Source organism: Heteronotia binoei, chromosome 1 (genome assembly GCF_032191835.1).
Source record: "Heteronotia binoei isolate CCM8104 ecotype False Entrance Well chromosome 1, APGP_CSIRO_Hbin_v1, whole genome shotgun sequence".
In the NCBI taxonomy this organism is placed as follows: domain Eukaryota; kingdom Metazoa; phylum Chordata; class Lepidosauria; order Squamata; family Gekkonidae; genus Heteronotia; species Heteronotia binoei.
Genome location: NC_083223.1, coordinates 205,501,082 through 205,526,001, shown reverse-complemented (window position 1 = coordinate 205,526,001; position 24,920 = coordinate 205,501,082). Strand labels below are relative to the sequence as shown.

General features: G+C 49.3%; 1 protein-coding gene across 1 annotated transcript in view; it reads right to left on the bottom strand.

Annotated features, from left to right (window-relative positions):
- Positions 1–24,920, bottom strand: part of PTPN14 (protein tyrosine phosphatase non-receptor type 14) — a 219,902-nt gene that overhangs the window by 21,623 nt on the left and 173,359 nt on the right. Inside the window, exons 8-12 of the mRNA XM_060246847.1 lie at positions 22,330–22,418; positions 20,958–21,045; positions 20,202–20,284; positions 622–679; positions 265–343 (exon numbers count right to left, since the gene is read on the bottom strand). Coding sequence (XP_060102830.1) covers positions 265–343; positions 622–679; positions 20,202–20,284; positions 20,958–21,045; positions 22,330–22,418 — 397 coding nt within the window. The remainder of the gene's footprint in view (positions 1–264; positions 344–621; positions 680–20,201; positions 20,285–20,957; positions 21,046–22,329; positions 22,419–24,920) is intronic.

Sequence of the window (24,920 nt, the reverse complement as noted above, 5' to 3'; positions counted from 1 at the left end):
CCCTTCTCTGCCCAAGCACTGGCCTCCTTAGGCTTCACTCCCCAAATCTTCCACCCTGGTACTGGCAACTCCTACTCCCCTATTCGCTACCACCCATTCACTGGCTACAGGATATTCAGTCCAGCCTCCCAAAACCTGCAATACACAGATAACAATATTGACTGGTCTTACAGAGCAATGGTTAAGGCTTATAATTATATTTGTGAAGTGCTTTGAGATGTCTAATGCTTGTAATATATAATATGAAGTATTATTATTAAATACCTTGTGAATTGTGAGTTTCAGGGTAAGGTTCGCCGCACTGGATATGCATAGGAGGCAAAATAAATGGGTGCTGCCTTGGCTAAAATGTAAAAACAAAAATAAAGCGCAATAAATTTATAGAAGAAATTGCATACATGACTCTGCAGTGATCATTCCACAAAGCAGCACTTTGCTATTTACTACATTTAGGCATTTGTCCTCTGAGAAATAGCTGGGAGAAGCTTCCAAGGTTAATTATTTTCTTTAAAATATCTGTGTTCCACTTTATGGCATCTAAAGCAGCTTGCAATAAATGTGCTTAAAAACACAATGAATAATTACTACTCATCTAGTTCATCAGTTAGCCAAGATATTTACCAAGGATGATTTACTCCAGGTGGGCCGCCGTCTGATGGGAGGAGGAGAATTTGATTGTCTGTGGGAGAAACATGGAGGAAGTTACTCTAATGTAGACCTTTCTATCAAAGGCATATTCTACTTCACAAAGTTAAAAAGAAGAAGGACCTTCACATACTGTAACTATTTTATTTGTAATGGACATAAATTGGGGAGGAGAGGTTGCATTAAAATCTTTTATAAAGACATACACACACACACACACATAACATACATGCATTTTAATAAAACACCACCACGATTGGATTACCTTATTCTGAAAATGCAAGGCAAGGACTAAATGGAAGTGTTTTGTTGAATGAAAACTGAACCTGAATGGCACACCATTTACCACATGCCTTAGGCAAAGAAAGCAATAATGACATAAAGGGCAGAGTAAGGCTCCAAAGAAGCCAAGCAAAACAGAGTAACTGAAGAGGCAACTATGGACATGGATGTTAGGGCAGCAAGATGCATCATTTGAGATGGAGAGGACAGAAAAGGAAGAAAACCATTCATAAGATCCAGCCAGTGCTTACGTGGAGAGAGGAAAGGCAGAATTGCTCCTGTTATTGTTGCTCATCTGGTGAATGACGTTATGCGCAATTAGAAATTACACACACTCACATAAAAGAAAGAAATGCTGACAACAGAATCATTTGCAAACCACAGAGAATGGGAAAGGCAATCAAGCTGAAATTCATAGGTACAATCCAATCAGTACTTATTTTAGGATTAAAATGTAAAACCTGACTCTTAGCCAAGAATCCAAGGGCAATTAAACAAGGAGTTCAGAGAAGTGCACCTATCTTTCCAACAACTGTGCAAGTTATGTTGAGAGGTCATGACAGCTCCAATGTCACCCAGTGAGCTCCACCTCTGAAAAGGAACTTAAACCCAAGTCTCCATAGCCTCAGTCTGTCATTCTGCTCTCTGCACCACACCTGCTCATCAGAAATCATTAATACAATACAATCACTGACACAAACAGGACAAAGCCATAAAACACTCATTACAATGATAAACATTAATTATTCTGTGAGGACAAATGCACTGCAGAACTAGAAGGTTTACCTTCTAAATGTTTATGTTTATCTTCTAAAGCCATGCAAAGAACTGGCCAAGTAAGCTTTCACTGCACAAGGAATTCCATAATCAGGACTCCACTGCTGAGAAAGCCTAGCATCTATGCAATCTATGAACAGGGCAATTAATATTTTTATCCAAGCATTCACCCTCTCTCTCTCAATTCCTCATGCTCTCTTTCTGTGCTGATATAGAAGACAGAGGGAGAACTCAAGTCAGCCCACAGAAAAACGCATTTCTTAAAATGTCTACATGTATCACCTAAAACAACAATTACAACAAAGAAGGCAAATAAACAGCAGATATAAGCATAAGTAGCAGCAACAGATGACAAAATCTACAGCAGATGACAGCAGTAGCAATTTAAAAAAAATAAGATCAGATGTACCCACTGCCCAATCCTACCAAAATAATAACAATTTTTTTTAACAGAATACAATGAGGCACATTATTGTTGGCCGTGCATGTTGTAAAGTCTTGGTTTTAGGGTTGCCAGGTCCCACCCGTCCACTGAGGGAGGACTGGGGGGCATAGGGTTGCCAGATCCAGGTTGGGAAACTCCTGAAGATTTAGGGGTTGAACCTGAGGAGGTTAGGAACCTCTGTGAGGTACAATGCTATAGGCAAGGAGTAAGAGGGTCAGACTGGTATCTTGGGACAAAGGATAGCCCTGCCCCCAGTGCCTGCCAGGGTCACCTCTCTTAGTATGATAGCATACTGTTGAAAAAGTTACTTGATATCAGGCATCAGGCCTGACTGCACAGATTTTAGAGTTTCATGACTCCCACATTACAGTCATAAGAACATAAGAGAAGCCATGTTGGATCAGGCCAATGGCCCATCCAGTCCAACATTCTGTGTCACACAACGGCCACAACCCCCCCCCCAAAAAAAACCCAAGTGCCATCAGGAGGTCCACAAGTGGGGCTAGAAGCCCTCCCACTGTACACCCCCCCCCAAGCACAAGAATACAGAGCATCATTTGCCCCAGACAGAGAGTTCCAACAATACGCTATGGCTAATAGCCACTGATGGACCTCTGCTCCATATGCTCATCCATTCCCATGCTATAATATCTTTTTTGAGGTGTGGTGACCAGAATTGTACACAGTACTCCAAATTAGGTCGCTCCATCAATTTATACAAGTGCATTATAATAATGGCTGATTTGTTTTCAATTCCCTTCCTAATAATTCCCAGCATGGCGTTGGCCTTTTATATTGCAATTGCACACTGTCTCGACATTTTCAGTGACGCCCACTCACTCAACCTCAACAGATCCCTTTGGAGTGCCTCACAATTCTCTTTGGTTCTCACCATCCGGAACAATTTAGTGTCATCTGCAAATGTAGCCACTTCACTGCTTACTCCCAACTCCAAATCATTAATGAACGAGTTAAAGAGTATGGGACCCAGTACTGAGCCCTGTGGCACCCCACTGCTGACTATCTTCCACTGCGAAAATTGCCCATTTATACTCTGTTTCCTATTAATTCACCAGTTTTTGATACACAAGAGGACTTGTCCTTTTAGCCCATGACTCTTGAGCTTACTAAGGAGTCTTTGATGAGGAACTTTATCAAAAGCTTTCTGGAAGTCAAGGTAAACAACATCTATTGGGTCCCCTTTGTCCACATGTTTGTTCACCCCCTCAAAGAACTGTAACAGGTTAGTGAGGCAAGATCTTCCCTTACAGAACCCATGTTGAGTCTTCCTCAATAACTTGTGTTCATCAATGTGCCTACTCATTCTGTCTTTGATAACGGCTTCTACCAACTTTCCCAGCATTGAAGTCAGACTGACTGGCCTGTAATTTCCCGGATCTCTTCTGGAACCCTTTTTAAAGATGGGGGTGACATTTGCTACCCTCCAGTTCTCAGGAGGCAGATTCCAATGAAAGATTACATATTTTTGTCAGGAGATCCACAAGTTCACCTTTGAGTTCTTTCAGAACTCTTGGATGTATGCCATCTGGACCTGGTGACTTATTAGTTTTTAATTTGTCTATCCGTTGTAGGACCTCCTCTCTTGTCACCTCAATCAGTCTGGCACTAAAAATGGCTTCAGTGGGGGCCAGTCTGGGATTGGGGCTGGAAAGGGAGCTTAAGCCCCTCCATTTGTTTTCCCCAGTTAAAATGCCTTCTCTTGGGCTGCTCTGAGCTCCACCTGAGAGGGGGGAGAGTGTGCTAGCTTTTTCTCCCCTATCAGGGCTTAATGTGGTTCAGGAGGGGGCACATGTTTGACTGGAAAAAGAGTGAAGATTAGGGGGGGGGGACTTCTATCACTTCCCCAGAGCTGGGATCTTAATACATAGCTTCCCCCACTACAGTTTACACCAAACAACATGTTGCAGATGCATAAGTTCAGAAGTGCAAGACACAGAAGTTTAAGCATCATGTGCAGTGTAAGCCAAAATGCCTTCAAAACGAGGTTGGGGAATTGTCAGGGGGGCACCTGGCTTAGTCAGGATCTTTTACCTGTGTATACAGGATTCCACGTCCAGAAAGTAATGCTTAAAAATATTAGGGACTCTAATTAAGTAAAACACATTGAAATTTATTAAGAAACATATAGGCTTCCATACAAGATAAAATACTCATAAAATCATACACACAGTCCTAAGAAAAATAGAGAGATAGGGGAACACATGGGTAGACAAACAGGGCAATATTTATCGATCGTAGTCTTCAAGGAAGGCTCCAATGGCAACGAGCGAGGAAGTGGGAGAAGGGACCCGAAACTGATCAGGAATTGGGGATGGATCTATACAGCGGAATAGGGATACTGATAGAAGTGCACCTGTGGGTAACTAGTCCACAGATTATAAGGACTCTCTTGAGCCCTTAGGGGATGGGAGGTACAAGGGAGGAGGAAGGTGATCAGCTGGTGCATGACCTCACGAAAAGGGGAGGTTTCGCAGTGACCATAAGGACTGGACTACTGCGACAACCAATAGAAAGTTCATTGGTGGCACCTCATTGGGTGCTTGCTCTTGACCAATGGACTGGCTTGGATCCTGGATACCTGAGTGAACTTTCAGGTTGAAATGGACCAAGGGGAGGCTCCAAAATGACAGTTGGGAAGAAGAATAGAAAGATTATTTGGGTGGGGAGATACTTACGACTATTAGACTTATCTAAAAGGGTGACAATAGAGAGCCAAATCATGGCCTAGGTAACACCCAGTTTGTACAAAGGAACTTGGCACTGGCGGAAGATGGTCTTCCTCTTCTTCTGTCTTCTCCTTGGCACCAGTCTTTGTCTTGAGTTCCGTTAGACAAAGAAAAAGGAGGTTGGACAATTAACCACTCCTGGGGTGGGTAGGTTGCTTGCAGGCACAGGTGATATCTGGTGTGTACGTGAGCCATCCGCTTCGCTGGAATGGAGTCGAGCCTGGTAGGAAGATGGCTGCGTGTGGTGTTAGCCCTCCATGGTGGATTCCATGGTCAGCGCTTCAAAACCGTTCGCCTGGATAGCTCCTGGCGGCGCAGCCTCCTCTGTCCTATAGCTTGGATAGACGTCATACGGAACGACGGGAAGTTTTCCGTTCTCCTGGTGGGCACTCTTGTACCAGTCTTGAGTGCCTTTGTAGCGTTATGGCTGCTTGTACTGCATAAGTCCCTTTTGCCCCTGGATAGGTGTGCTCACACTCTCTGGCCAGACATGTGCGAGTCACTTCTCCAGTTGCTCTGGCAACCAGGCTGGTAATTACGATGTTATGCAATGGGGGTTTTCCTCACAGTAGTTTGTGCCTAACCAATCCAGAGCCATGTGCACATTTGTGGTAGCTTGGCTTTGGTCTCTCCATCTCTCTGTTCTTGCATTCACTCTGGCAGTCAACCCTCTCCTCACTTAACACTATGCATCACGAATATTGGGGCAGATTAAAATAACTGCAGTCAGATTTTCATACAAGTCAACTTGACAATGAGGCTATATGCTTGAACTTTTTACTCAGTTATGCAAACTCAACAGATCGCAATGCCCAATAAGACAGATGTGAATGTTTACTGTGACTGTGTCACGTTTTCAGGGTGCGGGCAGACAGGAGTCCAAAGCCAGTCCAAGGTCAAAATCCAGGAAGTCAAGCAGGAGGCAAGTCACCAATGCAGAATCACAAAACGGAATCAGAAGTCAATGTCCAAAAGCCAAAAGGTCAGGGTGCCAAGGAGATCAAGCAGGTCAGGATCAGGAATCAGGTAGGAGCATGGATGCAAGCCAGAGAATAGACTTGTTGCTTCCACAAGGTTACCAGGTCCTGGGTGGGAGCTATATGGGAGTCTCAATCAGCCTGCTCCTGGGTGGCAGTGACTCTGCTAGAACTCAAGGTTGAGAGATCTGAAGCATTGGCATGCCTCATGTCTTCGCTCTGAAAGTTCTTTCCGGAGCCTGCTTCGAATTCTTGAGATAGGAGGAGGAGAGCTTGGAGGAGATTGATTGTCAACAGCAGACACTGGTGCCTGTAGAGTGATTGATAGGCCAGCTGCTGTTTGTTCAGCTAAGGAACTGACTGGCAACTCTTTCCGGTCTGTTAACCCTTCCAGCTTCTCCTCGTCAGGGCTCATGACACTATCCACCCCCGCAAGACCCCCCCCCCCACAGATGGGCCAGGCCGGTCAGGGTAGGCCGTGTGGAACTGCTGCACAAGGTCAGGGATGTGTAGGTAGTCCGTGGGTTTCCATGAACGGTCCTTGGGGCCATAGCCTTCACAGTCCACGAGGTACTGGAGGTCCCCGCGGTGGATTTGGGAGTCCAGGATCTGGTGGACCTCATATTCCTCCTTGTCATCAACCAGGACAGGAGGAGACGGCACTGGAGGTGGCGGTTGGATGGGATCTAGTGGTGTAGCAGGAACAAGGAGGGACTGGTGGAAGACCAGGTGGATGCAGAGGGTGGCTGGCAGCTGATTTGGTCTGTGATCAGGTAAGGCCCCGCAAAGCGAGAGTCCAGCTTGCGAGACTGGCCAGGCCAATGCAGATAATGAGTGGAGAGCCAGACGTGGTCCCCGGGCTTCAGTGGGGGCCCCACCTGTCGCTTTCGATCGGCGGCTGTCTTGTAGGCCTCTTTAGCCTGTTTGAGTTGCTCTCGAAGCAAGTCCTGGATAGCCCGGAGTTCCTGCAGGTGCACATTAGCGGCAGGGACTGTGCAGAAGAAGAGAGGGTGGTTCCCATAGGTGGCAGTAAATGGGGTCTGTTGCGTGGACACATGTACGGCATTGTTGTAGGGAAACTCGGCCAGGGGTAGCAAGGCAGCCCAGTTATTCTGCTGGTAGCTGGTGTAACAATGAAGGTATTGTTCCAGCGTGGCGTTGGTGCGTTCGGTCTGCCCATCCGTTTGGGGATGGTACAAATGCGCCTGGGTGCCTAAGCTGGAGTGCAGGGCTTGCCAGAATCGGGAGGTGAACTGGGGGCCTCGGTCTAAAATCAAGTGTGCCGGGAGCCTGTGCAGGCGAAAGACGTGCTGGAGGTAGAGCTGGGCTGTTTCAGGAGCCATGGGCGGCTTGGGACATGGAACAAAGTGAGCCATTTTGGTGAAGAGGTGAAGGATGCAAGTGTGCCCCTTGGAGCTCAATGATAAGTCCAGTGTCCTGCAGGCATGGGTAGGGAATGCAAAAGCCCTGGGGGCTTGGCCAATACATTTTTGGCTCACCAGCAGACCTCACAGGAACCGTGAGCCAAAGTGAGCCATCTTGGTGAAGAGGTCCACCATCACCAGAATGCAAGTGTGCCCCTTGGACCTGGGGAGCTCGGTGATAAAGTCCAGGGTCCTACAGGCGTGGGTAGGGGATGTAAAAGCCCTGGGGGCTTGGCTGGTACATCCTTGGCTTGCCGGCAGACCTCACAGGAAACAAGATAACAGGCCACGTCGGCATGGATGCGAGGCCACCAGAACTCCCATGTGAGCAGGTGCAGGGTATTGTGTTGGCTAAAGTGCCCTGTAGGAAAGGAGTTGTGGGTCAGACGGAGCACGTCGGCCCAGAGGGGTCCCGGAGGCACATATAGGCGCCCACGGTGCAGGAGGAGTCCTTGGTGGGTAGTGAGGTCCCTGGCCGGGCCATCTTGCACTTCCTGGAAGCACTGCTGAGCCCAGAGGTCTTGGGCCTGGCTGGCCTGGATGTCTGCAGTCAAGGTCGGGCGAGTCGTGGTGGCAGCGAAGACCAAAGGTGCAAGGATGAGCCCAGTTGGGGTCTCCTCCATTAGAGGCGCAGTGTACTCCGGTTTTCAAGAGTGGGCGTCCGCTTTCCAGTTCTGCGGGATGTAAGCCAAACTGGGAAAAGAAGAGGGACCACTGGATCTGACGCTGGGTGAGGTGTCGAGTGATCTGAGGATGCTCCAGGTTCTGGTGGTCAGTCAGGACCTGGATGGGGTGGCGGGCCCCTTCAAGGTGTTGCCTCCAAACCTCGAAGGCGGTCTTAATGGCCAGGAGTTCCCGCTCCCGGGTGGTGTAGTTGCGCTCTGTGGGCATCAGCTGCTGTGAGTAGTATGCACAGGGTTGTTGTGGCTGGGAGGGGTCCTCCCGCTGGGATAGCACTGCGCCGAGGGCCACACTGGAGGCGTCGGTCTCTACTGTGAACGGCAGCTGCGGGTCTGGGTAATGCAGGAGCGGCTCGGTGGTGAAGCTGGTTTTCAGGGTGGTGAAGGCATGGTCTGCCTCTGGAGTCTAGTGGAATGACTCTTTGGGCCAGAGGAGCTAGGTCAGAGGCATGGTTACGTCGGCATAGGCAGGGATGAACTGGCGGTAATAATTGGAAAAGCCAAGGAACCACTGTACATCCTTGCGGTTCTGCAGCGTCTGCCAGGTCAGGACCGCCTTGACTTTGTTCTGGTCCTTCCGAGTCAGATGGGGCAAGATGATGTGGCCAAGAAACTTGACTGCTGTTAAGTCAAAGGCACACTTCTCTAGCTTGCTGTAGAGACCATGCTCGTGCAGGCGATGCAGGACCTAACAGACATGCCCTGCGTGCTGGGAGGGACTTTGGAAATAAATTAAAATGTCATCTAAATAAATGATCACAAAGCGGTCGAGCAGGTTGCGGAAGATGTCGTTCATCAGCCTTTGGAAGACAGTGGTGGCATTGGTCAGGCTGAAGGGCATCATGAGATACTCGTACTGGCCATAGTGGATCCCGAAAGCCGTCTTCCATTCGCCTCCTGCGCGGATACGTACCAAGTTGTATGCGCCACGGAGGTCCAGCTTGACATAGACCTGGGCCCCCTTAAGGTGATCCAGTAGTTCTGGGATCAGTGGCAAAGGGTAGCCGTCTCAGATGGTGATCTTGTTCAGGGCCCAGTAGTCAATGCAGGGCTGGAGCTCGCCGCCTTTCTTCTTGACAAAGAAAACAGGGGTGGACAGCGGGGACGTGGATAGCTGGATGAAACCCTGTTCCAGGTTTTTGGCGAGAAAGTCCCGTAGGGCTGCTAGCTCCGGTTCGGACATGGAGTAGAGCCGCCCCATAAGCAGGGGTGTCCCTGATACCAAATTGATGGCACAGTCATAAGGCCAGTGCGGGGGGAGCTGGTCGGCCTCCTTTTCCTCAAAGACATCAGCAAAGTTTGCATAGGCCGGGGGAAGTAGAGGACCAGCAGCCGGGGCGGCGGCAGCCAGGGTGGCTGACCAGACCTGGTGAGGACAAGGGTCCTTGAAGCTCAGCTTTCCTTGTGCCTAGTCCACAAGAAGGTTGTGCTTTACGACGCAGGAGAGTCCAAGAATGAGGGGAAAGCGGAGCATGTGAGCAACATCAAATTGTACTTGCTCGTGATGGTGTTGGATCTGGAGTGTGACCGGGTGGGTCTCCTGGGTCACCAGACTGAAGTGGAGGAGGTGCCCATCAATGGCTTTGACCAGGGTCGGGGTGTCTTTTTCGTTGCACCAGGATCTGGTGTTGCTTCACAAAGGCCATGTCGATGAAGCAGCAGGCGGCCCCAGAGTCGACCATGGCGTAGACAAACAGCCAGCGCCCGTCCTGCAAGCCGAGTGTGACCGGTACGAGGAACTGGCCCTGGCCGGTAACGTAGGGTTCAAGGGACCCAGCTAGGTGCCCCAAGTCGGGGGGTCCACTCAGACTTGGGGCTGGTCTTTTACTGGCGGCGGTGGCACAGTACTGGGCTGGGTGCACTTGGCGGGGCAGCCGGAGAATAGTTTGCATTTCCGGTTGTTGCACATGGCAAAAACGTCTATCTCCGGAGTTCCCCAACTCAGAAAGACGGGTTGGAGGAATTCCCAGTTGAGCTCCCATTCGTGGAGCGATGCCCCTCTTCGACTGAGGAAATCTGCACACACATTCACGCACAGGAGATCCAGTTTGGTGTAGTGGTTAAGTGTGCGGACTCTTATGTGGGAGAACCGGGTTTGATTCCCCTCTCCTCCACTTGCACCTGCTGGCATGGCCTTGGGTCAGCCATAGCTCTGGCAGAGGTTGTCCTTGAAAGGGCAGCTGCTGTGAGAGCCCTCTCCAGCCCCACCCACCTCACAGGGTGTCTGTTGTGGGGGAGGAAGGTAAAGGAGATTGTGAGCCGCTCTGAGACTCTTTGGAGTGGAGGGCGGGATATAAATCCAATATCTTCTTCTTCTTCTTCTTCTTCTTCTTCTTCTTCTTCTTCACATTCAAGTCCCCCGGAAGATGTGTTGCCACCAAGGACACACTCATAGATCTGTACATCTCCCATATGTTCAGAGCAAGTATGCAGAGGCTGCGGGAAACCGTACTTCCTTGTCTGTTTATGTAAGACATGGCCGTCGTATTGTCCGTCAGAATGGCCACTGTTTTGCCCTTGAGAAGCAACTGGAAAGACTGGAGAGCATGGAAGATCGCCAACAGTTCCAAGAAATTTATATGGTGATGCGCGTGGTGATTGGGCCACCTGTCCCCCACGCATAAGCCATTCATATGTGCTCCCCAACCCTTCCATCAGGTGCTGCCGCTGCTGCCACCAGGTGATAGGACTTCTGGAGGGATGGTCTTCAGGCGAGATGGGAGAATCGAGATTGCATTTGAAGTGCTTGAGAAACCATAGTTGCAGGATCCTCATATGTAGCCTGGAGAAGACCAGAACCGAGGTAGTGGCTGCCATGAGGCCCAAAAGACGCTGAATCTGGCGAGCTGTGACCATGGGGCTGCGCCGAAAGGTCTGAACAAGATTGATTATGTCGTCCGCTCGATTTGGAGGCAGGAAGGCCTTGCAAGCACGGGTGTCTATTATGGCTCCTATAAACTGCACCCTCTGAGAGGGTTGTAGGTGGGACTTCTTTTGGTTGACCTGCATGCCGAGCTCCCAAAGAAGAGAGAGAGTAATGGCAATGTGCTGCATAAGGCGGGTCTTGGATTCTGCCACGAGGAGCCAATCGTCTATGTACGGGAACAGGGTTATCCCCTGCAATCTCAGATGGGCTGCGATAACCACCATAGTCTCGATGAAAACCCTGGGGGCTGTAGAAATGCCAAAGGGCAACGCCCGGTACTGGAAATGGGAGGCTCCAATAGTGAACCTGAGGTACTTCCTGTGAAAGGGGTGAATAGAGATGTGGAAGTAGGCGTCTTGTAAGTCCAGTGAGGCCATCCAATCTCCCCGATTGAGAAGAGGGAGAATGTTGGGTAACGAGGTTATTCTGAATTTGTGGTAAGTGACGAACAAATTCAGAGCTCGAAGGTCCATGATCGGCCGAAGACCTCCGTCTCGTTTGGGGACCGTGAAGTAGCGAGAGTAAAAACCGAGTCCCCTTTGATTTAAGGGAACTTGTTCGATGGCTTGCTTGAGAAGCAGAGACTGAACCTCTTCTCGTAAGGTGTCTGAAGGGCCAGTTGAAACGAAAGTTGGGGTGGTTGGATTTTGATGGAATTCGATCACATAGCCCCGCCAGATTATGGATAGGACCAACTGGTCTGAAGTTATTTTGGACCATGCCCAAAGAAAAGGGAAAAGATGGGTACGGCCCAACGAGGACGGGTGGGAAGGGAGGGAGAACAAAAGGCAGTCAAAGCCCCTGCTTGGGCTGTTTAGGGCCCTTCTGGTGAGAAGACTGAGCAGAGGAAGGAGAGTATTTAGGTTTAGCTCCATACAAAGGCTTAGTAAATGATGTTGTCGATTTTGGGCACCAAGATTGCTCCGTAGGAGATTTTGAATAAGGCTTCTTGTTCCAAGGTTTTGGCCGAGGTAGTTTATTTTGGGAACGTGGAGTAGAGACTCCCAGGTTTCTGGAGGTTCGGATACTCTTATCCATCTCCTGCAACGCCGAATTGGTATTAGAACTGAAGAGGCCAATGCCATCAAAGGGTAGATCCTCAATGTAGGCTTGAGTGTCTGGTTGTAAGGCCACGGAGCACAACCAGGAATGGCGTCATAGAGTGATAGTCGTTGTCAGGGTCTTGGCACAGGTGTCACCCAAATGCTTGGCCGAGTTAAGTTGCTGCTTGGCTAGGGTCATTCCCTCCTTTTGTATCTTCCGGAGAGCAGTCCTGCTCTGTTCCGGGAGGTTAGGCAAGATGTTGGAGACCTACTCCCAGAGGGCGTATTGATAGCGACCCATGCAAGCAGTGTAGTTGGCAATTTTAACACCCAGGGACCCAGAAGAATACAGCCTTCTTCCTAGGTTTTCCAATTTTTTTCCTTCCTTGTCAGGCGGAGCAGAGTGTGTCTTCTTTGCCTTGGAAGATGAGGACACTACTACGGAATTCGGCTTGGGGTGGGTGCAGAAGAAGTCTGCACTGGGCTCTTGTATGCGATACATGTGGTCCAGTCTACGAGATGAGATGGGCGTGGAAGCTGGTTTTTCCCAAGACGATTTCGCAGTGTGCAGCATGATAGTAGTGAGTGGTAGAGCTACTGCAGTGGAAGTGTCCATTTGAACAATGTCAAAGACGGTGTCTGTAATCACTGGTTGAGGTTGGACTGTAGTAAGGGACAAAGACTGAGCCATATGCTTAATAAGGTCTCCATAAGACTTTAAGTCCTCCGAAGGCGAAATGGGTTGCTCCTCTGCTATCTTCTGTGGTAGAGAGGGTTCCCCAGGTGATGATGTTGTTTCTTGTTCCACCGGAGACGACCCCTCAATGGACCTGGGTGACGCATCAGGAGATTCAGAGCGCTCCGATAAATGTGGCGTCGGGGATGACACAGGGTCCGTTGTTGTGCCCTTAGTTTGCTCCAAAGAAATCTGCTGAGGGGGGTCTCGACGGTTTCGAATTGGCTCGACATCGGGCAGCTTCGACATCGACGCAGAGGGTGCCCATCTGGATGGTCGATAAGAGGTTCGGGATAGATGAGAAGCTTTGGATAACTGATCCCAGTCCATCTGGCGAGGTGGGAGCCAAGGGAAAGACGGGTGCATGGGGTACGCCCCATGTAAGTACTGCCACTGACGCTGATCCCAGGAGATTTGCGAAGGCAGGTGGTGAGGAGGAGAGCAATCGATCTCTCGGTATCGAGGAGAGCGGCTTCTCGAAGAGCGGTCCCCTCACGATTCATGCAGTTGACCTCGAGGAAGCGGACTTCGGGATCGAGAGACCTTAGCTACCCTTCGGGATCGATCAGGCGGGCTCTTCTCGGTATTGGAACGCTGTGCCAGTTCAATTTTGTGATCGGAGTCGGAGGAAATAGTGAGCACCATCGACATTGAGGCGAGGATCGGAGGGCTTGGCCAACGACCCGGTGAAGTGTAGAGCTTCAGTGGTGGAACAAGCGGTGCCGTCGGGTCCGATGGTGAGATCAGAGAAGCTGGCGAGACGGATTTGGTAAGCTTTGGCTTATCCGATCTCTTAGCCTTCTTCTTCTTCTCCGCATGAGCGCCCTTATGCCTCTTAGCAGGCGTAGAGGAATCCGACAGAGCAACTGAGCCCGAGCGTTTGTGAGGGCGATCGGCTTTGGAAAGGGGACGATCGGTCTCGAGCGATGTTAAGGTCGATGGTTCGGCAGGTGCAGTCGGTTGTTTGACCTGTTCTGATGAAGACATTTTCCGAGGGGATAGCGCCTGCTCCATAAGGGCTGCTGCAATGCGGGCAGCTCTGTTCTTCTTGGTCTGTTTAGACAATTTTGCGCAGTGCGCAAAAGAGTTCGTTCTATGGAGCTCCCCCAGGCACAATAGGCACAATGAATGTCCGTCCGGTGGGGCGATTTTACTCCCACACTTGGAGCACCTCCTGAAAAATCCCCAACGTCTTTCCATACGAAAAATAGAAGGAAGGACGAGGTGGGGGGGAGAGGGGGTGGAAAGAGTGGGAAAAGAAAAAGGTCTTCACACCTGCGCTCTACCAAGTACTTAATACTAAAACTAACTACAGCTATAACTATAAAAACAGGTTTCCTACCTGTAACTGATGATCTTCGAGTGGTCATCTGTGCAGTCACACTGATGGGAGTAAGGCGCCTGCGCCGATCTCGATCGGTAAACTTAAAAGCTGCGGATTTCCGCGCCGACGTCCCAGTGCGCATGCCCAGGAGCCCCCACCACGCATGCTCACTGAGACGGGCACGGACATCCTGCCAGTTCCTTCTGACCGCCACGTCAGCCCAGTCATGGACCGGTCGCAGCGGGGAAGGAGGGCGGGGAGTGTGACTGCACAGATGACCACTCGAAGATCATCAGTTACAGGTAGGAAACCTGTTTATCTTCTTCGTGGTCTCTGTGCATCACACTGATGGGAGACTAGCAAGCCAAGACCATACCTGGAGGCGGGTGCCACGGTCCATCAGCAGGAAGCAGACTCTAACACCGCTCGGCCCAGCGCCGCTTCGCGACGGCTTCGTAGGTCCAACGCGTAGTGGCGTACGAAGGTATGTCCAGAGGACCAGGTTGCAGCCCTGCAAATGTCCTGTAGTGGGACGCCTCGCATGAAGGCCGCTGAAGTCACCATCGCTCGGTATGTCGTGGTGTACCACCTGCCCTCCGTGCAGCAGCAGCAAGTCCGGGGCCTGCGAGAAGTGGTGATACATCCCGCCGGTCAGGCGAAGGAGCAGGGGGAACCAGTGCTGTCTGGGCCACCAGGGAGTTACAAGAATGCCCTTCGGCCGCTCCCGGATGACTTTCTGGATCACCCTGGTGATCAGGGGCAGCGGGGGAAAGAGATAAACCTTGTGCCTCGTCCAGGGCACAAGGAGGCCGTCCCCAAGGGACAGCGGGTCCACCCCGCCCCTGCAACAGAAGAGAGGGCACCTCCTGTTCGCCCTCGTGGCAAACACGTCGAGCTCCGGGGACCCCCACGCCAGGAAGACAGGGCGCAGAAAGGTCCAATTGAGCTCCCACTCGTGCCCGGCGGCGCCCCCCCGACTGAGGAAGTCCGCGTGGGTGTTCAGGTTCCCAGAAAGGTGGGTGGCAACCAGTGAAGCCCCTAGGGCGATGCACATGTCCCACAGAGCTACGGCTAAGCCACAGAGTCGGCGGGAAACCGTGCCGCCCTGTCGGTTGACGTACGCCATAGCCGTCGTATTGTCCGTAAGAACTGCCACCGTTCTGTTCCGCAGGAACTTGTGAAAGGATCTCACCGCATGAAAGATCGCCAAAAGCTCCAGGAAGTTGATGTGGTTGCCTGCCTGGGATAAAGCCCATCGGTCCCCCACACAGAGTCCTTTCATATTCGCCCCCCAGCCCCACAGGGAGGCGTCCGTGGTAATGGTGAGGGTCGGAGGTTCCTTGTGGAAAGGAGCCCCTTCTAATAGATGGGCCTTCCGCGTCCACCAGTCGAGGGAATGCAAGATCTCTGGGGGAAGCGTCAGGCGGTGTTCTGGCGAGTCCCTCCCGGTTTTGAAATGAGCCAGAAACCACAGTTGAAGAGGCCTCATGCGAAGCCTCGCGAAGACCAACACCGCTGTGGTGGCGGCCATAAGGCCTAGTAGCCGCTGAAACTGGCGAGCGGTGGCGACAGGGCACTCCTGGAGAGCCCTCACCGCCCGAATGATGTCCTCCGCCCGGTCCGGTGGGAGAAATGCCCTGCAGACCCTGGAGTCCAGAACGGCACCGATAAACTGGACCCTCTGTGAGGGTTGGAGACGGGATTTCTTGTGGTTCACCTGCAGGCCCAGGTTCTGCAGCAACGTGAGGGGAGTGGTGATGTGACACAGCAGAGTCTCTCGAGACGGAGCGACTAGCAGCCAGTCGTCGATATACGGAAACAGGGTGATGCCCTGAAGCCGTAGAAACGCTGCAATCACGACCATAGTCTTTGTAAAGACCCTGGGGGCCGTAGAGAGGCCAAACGGGAGGGCCCAATACTGGAAGTGGTCCGAGCCGATAGAAAAACGAAGGAATTTTCGGTGGAAGGGATGAATAGACACATGAAAGTAGGCATCCTTCAGATCCAGTGTGGCCATCCAATCCCCTTGGTTCAGGAGGGGGAGGATGTTCGGCAAAGATGTCATCCGAAACTTGAGGTACCTTATGAACAAATTTAGGGCCCGGAGGTCCATGATGGGCCGCAGGCCACCATCCCGTTTGGGCACTATAAAGTATCGGGAATAGAAGCCTAGGCGGTTCTGGTCTGAAGGTACGCGCTCTATCGCATCCTTCTGAAGGAGGGATGCGACCTCCTCTCTCAACGTGTCCGTAGGGGTGGTGGAGACGAACGTCGGTGTGGTAGGGCGTTGACAAAACTCGATGATGTAGCCTCTTCGAACGATGCCGAGGACCCATTTGTCTGTCATAATGGTCTCCCAAGCCTCCAAATATGGGAAGAGGCGGGTACGGTACAAGGAGGGGGAAGGGAGGAGGGCCAGGAGGCAGTCAGAGGCCCTGCTTGGGTTGCTTGGAACCCTTCTGCCTAGAAGACTGTCCAGCCGGAGGAGAGTACTTTGGCTTGGGCGGGTATTGCTGTTTAGAGTATGGGGAGGCAGACTTGGGGCGCCATGGTTGGTCAGGCGACTTGGGAAACGGTTTTCGGTTCCAAGGCTTTGGTGCCTGTCGTTTGGACTGAGGTCGTGCCGCGGAGACTCCCAGGTTCCTCGATGTTTTGATGCTTTTATCTATTTCCTGCAACACCGAGTCGGTGGTTGCACTAAACAAACCAGAGCCATCGAACGGTAAGTCCTCTATATAGGCCTGGGTATCATGTTGGAGGGCCGTGGACCTAAGCCAGGAGTGGCGACGTAGGGCAATAGCAGTTGTAAGTGTTTTCGCGCAAGTGTCGCCCGAGTGTTTAGAGGAGTTCAGTTGTTGCTTTGCTAGCAACATACCCTCTTTCTGCAATCTACGGAGGGCAGTCTTGGTCTGTTCCGGAAGGCTGGGAAGAAGTGTAGACACCTGGTCCCAGAGACCATATTGGTAACGGCTCATACAGGCCGCGTAGTTGGCGATTTTGAAGCCCAGCGATCCTGTAGAATACAGCCTCCTGCCTATGGAGTCCAATTTCTTCCCCTCTTTATCGGGAGGAGTGGAATGCGTCTTCTTGGCGCGTGAAGACGAAGAAACAACAATGGAGTTAGGACGAGGGTGGTTGTGCAAGAACTCCGCACCAGCTTCCTGGATTCGGTACATATGGTCTAGGCGTCTAGACGACACAGGCGTCGAAATGGGTTTGTCCCATGAGGTCTTGGCAGTATGCATCATGACATTGGAAGTGTCCCTCTGGACGATATCGAAGACCGTGTCGGTAATGATCGGTTCGGGTTGCACAGTGGTGAGTGACAGTGACTGAGCCATGCGCTTTACCAAGTCCCCATATGATTTTAAGTCCTCCGAGGGGGAGATTGGCTGCTCCTCGAAGGTCTTCGGTGAAGGGGAGGGTTGTCTCGGCGAGGAGGTATCTTGTTCATCAGCCGATGAATCATGCGACCTAGATGATCGCGCAGGTGACTCCGAACGATCCGAGAGATGCGGGTCGGGCGGCGACACCGGGGTCTTTGGTTTCGGCTTTTCTGCTGGGGCTCGATGCCGAACTGGTGGTGTGGTGTCCTCGACGTCGGGAGCCTTCGACACCGACGCGGAGGCTGGGCGACGTGGGGGACGGTACGATGTCCGAGACCGGTAGGAAGCATCGGAAGATTGGTCCCAATCAGGTTGACGAGAAGGGAGCCACGGGAAAGAAGGTTGCATGGGGTAGGCCCCATATAAATATTGCCACTGTCTCTGGTCCCATGGGACCTGGGCAGGGTCTCGGCGTCGAGGAGATCGGCTCCTAGGCGAACGGTCCTTAAGGTCTTCCTCTCGGTCCCGAGGGGGTGGACTGCGGGGAGCTCGAGGGCGAGGCCAAAACGGCGGTTCGATGTCGGGACGCTGGCCGGGCTCGATCTCCTGGTCGGAGTCGGAGGAAATGACGAGCTCCGTCGACATCGAGGTGATTGGTCGAATCGTTGAGGCAAGCAGCTTCAGCGGCGGTATAATCGGAGCCGTCGGGTCCTGCGGAGAGGTGGGAGCGATGAAGGACGAAGATTTAGGCTTTGGCTTATCCAGCCTTTTTGCCTTTTTCTTCTTCTCGCTCACTACGCCCTTATCCTCTTTAGGCCGCTTAGCTGGCATAGAGGAGTCCGACAGGGGGGCCGAGGCAGTGCGTTTCACATGCCGTTCGGCGTCGGAAGGCGGGCGCTCGGCATCGACCACCGACGATGGCGATGTCGATGGCGGGTCGGTAACGACAGGCTGGTCTGCCTTCTCCGCCGATGAACAAACCGGAGACAGAGTTTGTTCCATGAGGGCCGCCGCAAGTCTTGCTGCTCGGTTCTTCCGGGTTTGTCTCGAGAATTTTGCACAGTGTGTGCAAGAGTCGGGGCGATGCCGTTCTCCCAAGCACAGGAGGCAGAGTGAGTGCCCGTCAGGTGGGGCTATCTTGCTCCCGCACTTGGAGCACCGCCGAAAAAATCCCCACCGCCTTTCCATGCGCCAGAAGGCGGGAAGACGGGGGAAGGGGGGGGGGAGGAAGCAAAATTAAAGCGCTCCGCCCGAACGCCCCCCAAAATATCAGCAACTAACACTAACTAAAAACTAAACTAACAACTATAAAAACTAAACTACAGCTAACTATACTAATTTCAAAGAAAGGGAAAAGTTCACTGACCGAAGCAAGTAGATCGACTGATCAGCGCGGCGGTCAGAAGAGAACTGGCGGGATGTCCGTGCCTGTCTCAGTGAGCATGCGTGGTGGGGGCTCCTGGGCATGCGCACTGGGACGTCGGCACGGAAATCCGCAGCTTTTAAGTTTACCGATCGAGATCGGCGCAGGCGCCTTACTCCCATCAGTGTGATGCACAGAGACCACGAAGAAGATCTATATATCTATATATTTTTAAGTAAAGAAGTTCACTGACCGAAGCAACGAAAAGATCGACTGATCAGCATGGCGGTCAGAAGAGAACTGGCGGGATGTCTGCTCCCGTCTCAGTGGGCATGCGCAGTGGGGCTTCTGGGTATGCGCACTGGGATGTCAGCGCGGAAATCCGCAGCTTTTAAGTTTACCGATCGAGATTGGCACTGGCGCCTAATCCCATCAGTGTAATGCACAGAGACCACGAAGAAGATCTGGATCTTTTTGTGTGTGAGAAAGAAAAAAGGCTTTTTGGGGGGGGGGGTACATGGAAATGTGGCGAATACGTACTTTTGAATGAACCCTTTCTGACTGTTGGATTCTATAGAAAAGATCCCATCTAGGCCACATGCTGCAATACTGGAAAAAATTATGTCAGTTCCCCCGACCACAACCATGACATCTCAGATTTCATTTTTGAAAGGGATAAAAAAGGGAAAAAAGAAAGCTGATGTTGTTAGTCTTCTATTTAGCTACTAGATACCATGACAATAGTCATAGATTGTGCCTCAGATTATGTGTCAGATTGTAATCACATGCCTAAAAAAAATTAGGGAACCCCTCTCTTCTTTTCTGTGTACCTCTTGAGTTTAATTCAAGAAATCAAACATTAGTTATATAGTTCCCTCTAATTCCCCCCACCGCCAAAGTGAAGCAGTTCACATCCAGAGTAGAATATAACTGTTGTAATCTTAAATTATTCATTTATTCATTCATTCATTCAATTTGATGACTCGCCCCATCCCGAAGCCGGGCTCTAGGCAATGTACAACAATGAAAACATACAATAATCTTTAAAACCAATTACTAAAAACAGGTTGCAAACCCGATGACGTCTGTTATGAAGTGCTGTCAATTCCTGTTTTCTAGATGCTGCATTGGGGCAGGGAGCCCCCAGGGGGGGAGGGAGAGGGATACCAGTCCGGCAACCTTTGCTGTCCTCAAACAAAAGCCTGGTGGAACATCTTTGCCTTGCAGGCCTTGTGAAACAGAGCGCTCCACCAGGGCAATGGGCAGTGCAAGACCCTGTATGGTTCCAGATTGCTGCTAAGCGAGGCTTCTATGTTAATGAACAGTCAATCACACGTACAGCTTAGAGGGAACACAGACAAGGACTACCTTCTTTTAATTTTGCTGTACTTGCAAAGAGCAGATGGGAAGAAACTACAAAATGCCCTCAAAAAGCCGGTGTCTGTACAAAAATAAGATTCCACATTCATAACAGCGAGTCAGAATTTGCGAAGGGTATATACTCACTCTGTGCAGATTTTATTCTGTTTGTAAAACTTGTGCTTCACAGCAAACAAGCGTGACATATACTTGGCATTTTCAAGGTCATCCTTGAAAGGAGGGGAGGAGAGAGAAAACATTAAAAAACAATTTAATCACAGTGCAACTAGTACAGCAATGAGTCATCCAAAAGAGGCCATGTTATTCTAAAATATTTAGTAGAAATAACACTGTGTTCAGAAAAGATGCTAAAAAACCAATCAGTAATCAGCGCCCAAGTGACAGAGATGTTAACAGAACCTTGCTACACTGTTTGGGCCCAAAGAGCACCCCAACAAATACATGATGCATTGTAAAAATGCCTGAGAGCTATGAGCTTGCAAAGGAGAAAAGGCTACAACTGTAAAAACACTTATATTAATTATCCAGGCTGGATAGTTTATACAATGCCTTTTTCTTAAGGTTATCTGAGCCACTTTTCCCAATGCAATGTGCAGTGGAGCATCTGTCTATAAGCACTTTAGAGTCATAAAGAGAGTGGACCTCAACCCAGCTGGCCTCTCAGAGAGTAGAGCAACTGTGCTATCTTGTAAAGGAAGTGGTAATCTGATCTGATGGCGAGTTTGGGTAGAGATGCCAGGCCTCCTGCTAAAGAGTAACAAAGCTACACACCTAAAACTCTCTTCAAATTAAAGTTTGCCCTATTCATACAAAAAAAGGATACTGACCGCGTGGCTTAACCTCCCCCGCCTCCCCAATACTGATCTTTAAACAGTTGCTTACAGTGTGGAAGAGCACAGTTTCTTCCTTGTTGACGAGTTCCACAGCTATCGAGGACCTGTTGTGTGTTATATTTCCAATATCATTCCACCTGTGAGAAGCAATATTACCAACATATTATTACAAAACACCCAGAGCTGTCATAAAGGCTTATTCTATTGCAAAGAAAAATGTTGATTAACAGCCAAGTTTCCATTCACTTAGCTTGGGTACATAAATTTGGTTGATAGTATTTCATATACAGAGTAATTGAACAGCCTATCATATGTGCCCTTTCAATAGGCAGCCCCATCCACAACTGGAGACACCTTAAATCCCTGGTCAGTCCTTCCATCCACCAGTGGCAATTCCATCTTGTTGGAATTCAGCATCAGTTTATTAGCTCTCATCTATTCCAAAACTGCCTCCAGGCACAGAGTTCCTACAGTGTCCCTGGAATCAACTAGAAGCAAAGAATAGAATGAAATGTTACCTGGATACTGGTGACCACCCAGCTGAAATCTCTGGATGAGCTCACCAAGCATTCTCATAGATGTTTAAATGGATAAAATTCCATATGCCACATGCCAAGGAGCCAAGCAGCATCCATCCAGCATGATCTTCTGAGACCTATCCTCTGGGTAGAATTGAAATCACCCCAAAAGGGTGTCCCTAGTTCTAACTTCAAAAGGCAATCCAGAAGGATATCCTGGTCAATGGTATCAAAAGTCACTGAGAGTTCCAGCAGGATCAACAGAGTGGAACTTCGCCATCCCTCTCCTCATGTACCAGTCCCATAACCAGGTCCAAAGCTAGAGCACAAAGTAGCCAAATAGTTCACTTCTTCCAGGTAACCATGAAGTTCACTCACTTTGCTCAAGAATGGTACATTGGTGACTGGCTGGGTCTGGGGCAGATGTATAGTGGATGCATCACAGCCTATTTCATGGCTGTGGAGACCACTTCTTCTCCCAAAAACAATGACTCTTTCTCAGACCCAGTCAGCCAGCTCCCCCCCTCACTGCAGCAGATTTAAATAGCAAGGAAGGGAAAGGGTCAAACAAGCAGATGGTGGTGGAATGTTAAGGCACAGCTGACATAGTAACTCTGTGGGATTTTCAAGGCAAGAGACATTCAGGGGTGGTTTCTATTGCCTTCCTCTCCTTGGTACTCCCTGGTGGTCTTCCATCCAAATACTAACCAGGGCTAACCCTTCTTAGCTTCCAAGATCTGACAAGATTGGGCTAGCCTGGGCCATCCAGGTCAGGCTGACAAGCAGGTGGTAGGCCTCAAACATCCAAGGATCCTGTCCACATCCTCAGTTCTACCACAGAAATAAAAAATGTTCTGGATCTAGCATAAATTCTCTCTCCCCCACCCCCACCCCCCATTTTACCTGTAGATCACCGTGAGCCTTCCAATTCTGTTCTTTACAAAAATTCCCATACAGAAAATTCCAAGATGCACGTCATTTCCATGATTGTCCTATATAAAGTTGGAGAGAAAAAATTGAAAACCCAAAATGTAATCTTCCAACAAAAAATTCTGGTAGGTGAAGAATAAAAGACTGCAATGTATGGCTAATCAACAATAACTTATCACTTCTTTAGATTCTAATGTGGTGTAGTTGCTAATATGCTGGACCTGAGAGACCTAAATTCAAACCCCATTCTGCTGTGACGCTCACTTGGGTGACCTTGGGAAAGTTACTTCTCTCTCTGCCTGAACTACTTCATAGAGCGGTTCTGCCCAGGGGTTAAACTGCAAGGGAGAATACTGCCTTGAGATTCCTGGAGGAGGGTGAGATAGAAACATAGATGATGTTACATTAACATATCAGGCCAATACGTTACGTTAACATATCAGGCCAACTTGAGCCATTATTCCATAAGAAGCTCTACAACACCAACAATATAAACCAGACCATTGGCCATATACTGTGTGTTCATGAGACATTAGTTCAAATAAAAGTAACTAGAGATGTAATGTATCACATATATGATATGAGAGCACTGGATATCACTATTGCTTAGAAAGAAAACAGATCTTAAATAATCTTGGCCTATTCTAATACATTCAGTTACGTTCTCACTCCTACACTTAACAGACTCCCTCCAGTTTTTCTTGCATAGCGCTGAATTCATGTTGGTGCATACCAAACATTATTCACAGTAAAGCAAGACGAGAAGATTGTTTATCAAACTGATTGACTGCAGCACAGAATTTTAAATGTGCTGTGAGCCTTTGATTTGTCAGTTGTGTTATAGGCTGGATACAGAAGACCACAACATTTCTGCCTTCCAGTGCATAAGTCATTAACTTTGATGTAGGCTGTCACAAGTTCCAGAGAGCGAAGATGGCTAAAGGGAATCAATGTTTAATTTTTTTTTTAAATGGAAGTCCTACATTTTTCTGCAAACCAGCTAGTCAAGTCAATACACACTGTTCGGGCCTCCCTACATAAAAAGTGTATGAAACATTACAACAATCAAATGCTACCAATAATTAAAACTGAAGAGACAAAAGAACAAAAAAGGTAAATGAATTAATGATATAATTATTTTTCTCAAGGTGTTCATAGTGTTTTACAATTTTTGGTCAAAAGTCATAGATTTTAAACACATTAAAATTTTCTAATGGATACTTTCGAAAGGATGCAAACCAGAGGACTTTGCAGTTCAGTGAAATCGATCCCTTGTGAAATTTCCCTTGTAAAGTTGCAAAAGGGTATCAAGCTCACATATGCTACTAGAAATGTGGGACTGTGGCTCAATGGCAGATCACATGCTATGCATACAAAAGGTCCCAGGTTCAAGTCTTGCCATTGCCAGCCAAAGGGACCACAAGAAGCAGAACCAGGAATGACCTTGGAGGGCTGCGCCTTAAGACAAAGGATGCAAAAAGGAGTTGGTGGACCAGTGATCTGAACGGAGATAAGGCATTCTCACATGTTACAAATTGCATTGAACCAGGAATTGAAAGGAGAGGAACACTGAACGTAAAACTGAGACATAACTTACACTCCCAAAAAAAGCAGCTAATTTTCAGTATGCTGTTTTGGTAGCATTTACACATATTTTTCCTTAAGTGACTGCATATTTGTGGAAAATCCAGAAATGATTTCAAGCTTCTTTGACTTCAGTTAAAAAGCTTCTGTCGCATATAGTTTAGCCTGTGCTACTTCAGCATCTCTTTCCTTTATACCAGGGGTGGCCAATGGTAGCTCTCCCGATGTTTTTTTGCCTACAACTCCCATCAGCCCCAGCCATTGGCCATGCTGGCTGGGGCTGATGGGAGTTGTAGGCAAAAAAAAACATCTGGAGAGCTATCGTTGGCCACCTCTGCTTTATACACATCACAATACTGAAAATTGGTTCAGCTGTCTTTGATGACTCAAAAGCACACAGCCTTACTGGAGTAAAAAGATGATCGGCAAGACCATTTACTACACTAAATTGTGGACTGCATCTCTTTCAGATATGAATATGATGTTTTATCTCACTTTTCTTCTGCTATAGAACTCAAGACAGTTTACATGAAACTCTCAGAAGTTCTTCCACCTAGGTACTGATGAGATACATGCTTGCATAGACGCAAATAAATTTTTCAGGTTTCACAGATGGCAATGGCCACCCTCCCTTTGAAACTATTTGCTGTTGTTCAGTCGCACAGTCAAGTCCAACCCTTTGCAATCCCATGGACAAAGTCACACCAGGCCCTCCTCTCTTCCACCATCCTCCGAAGTCTGCTCAAATTTGTGTTTTTTACATCAGTAACGCTGTCCAGCCATCTCATCTTTTGCCATCCCCTTCTTCTTTTGCCTTGTCTTTCCCAGCATCAGGATCTTCTCCAATGAGTGCTCCCTTCTCATTTGGTGGCCAAAGTATTTGAGCTTCAGCATTTGGCCTTCCAGGGAACAGTCTGGGTTGATTTCCCTTAAGACTGACTGAAACTATTAAAACTGACCATAAGCTGGATCTCAAAACT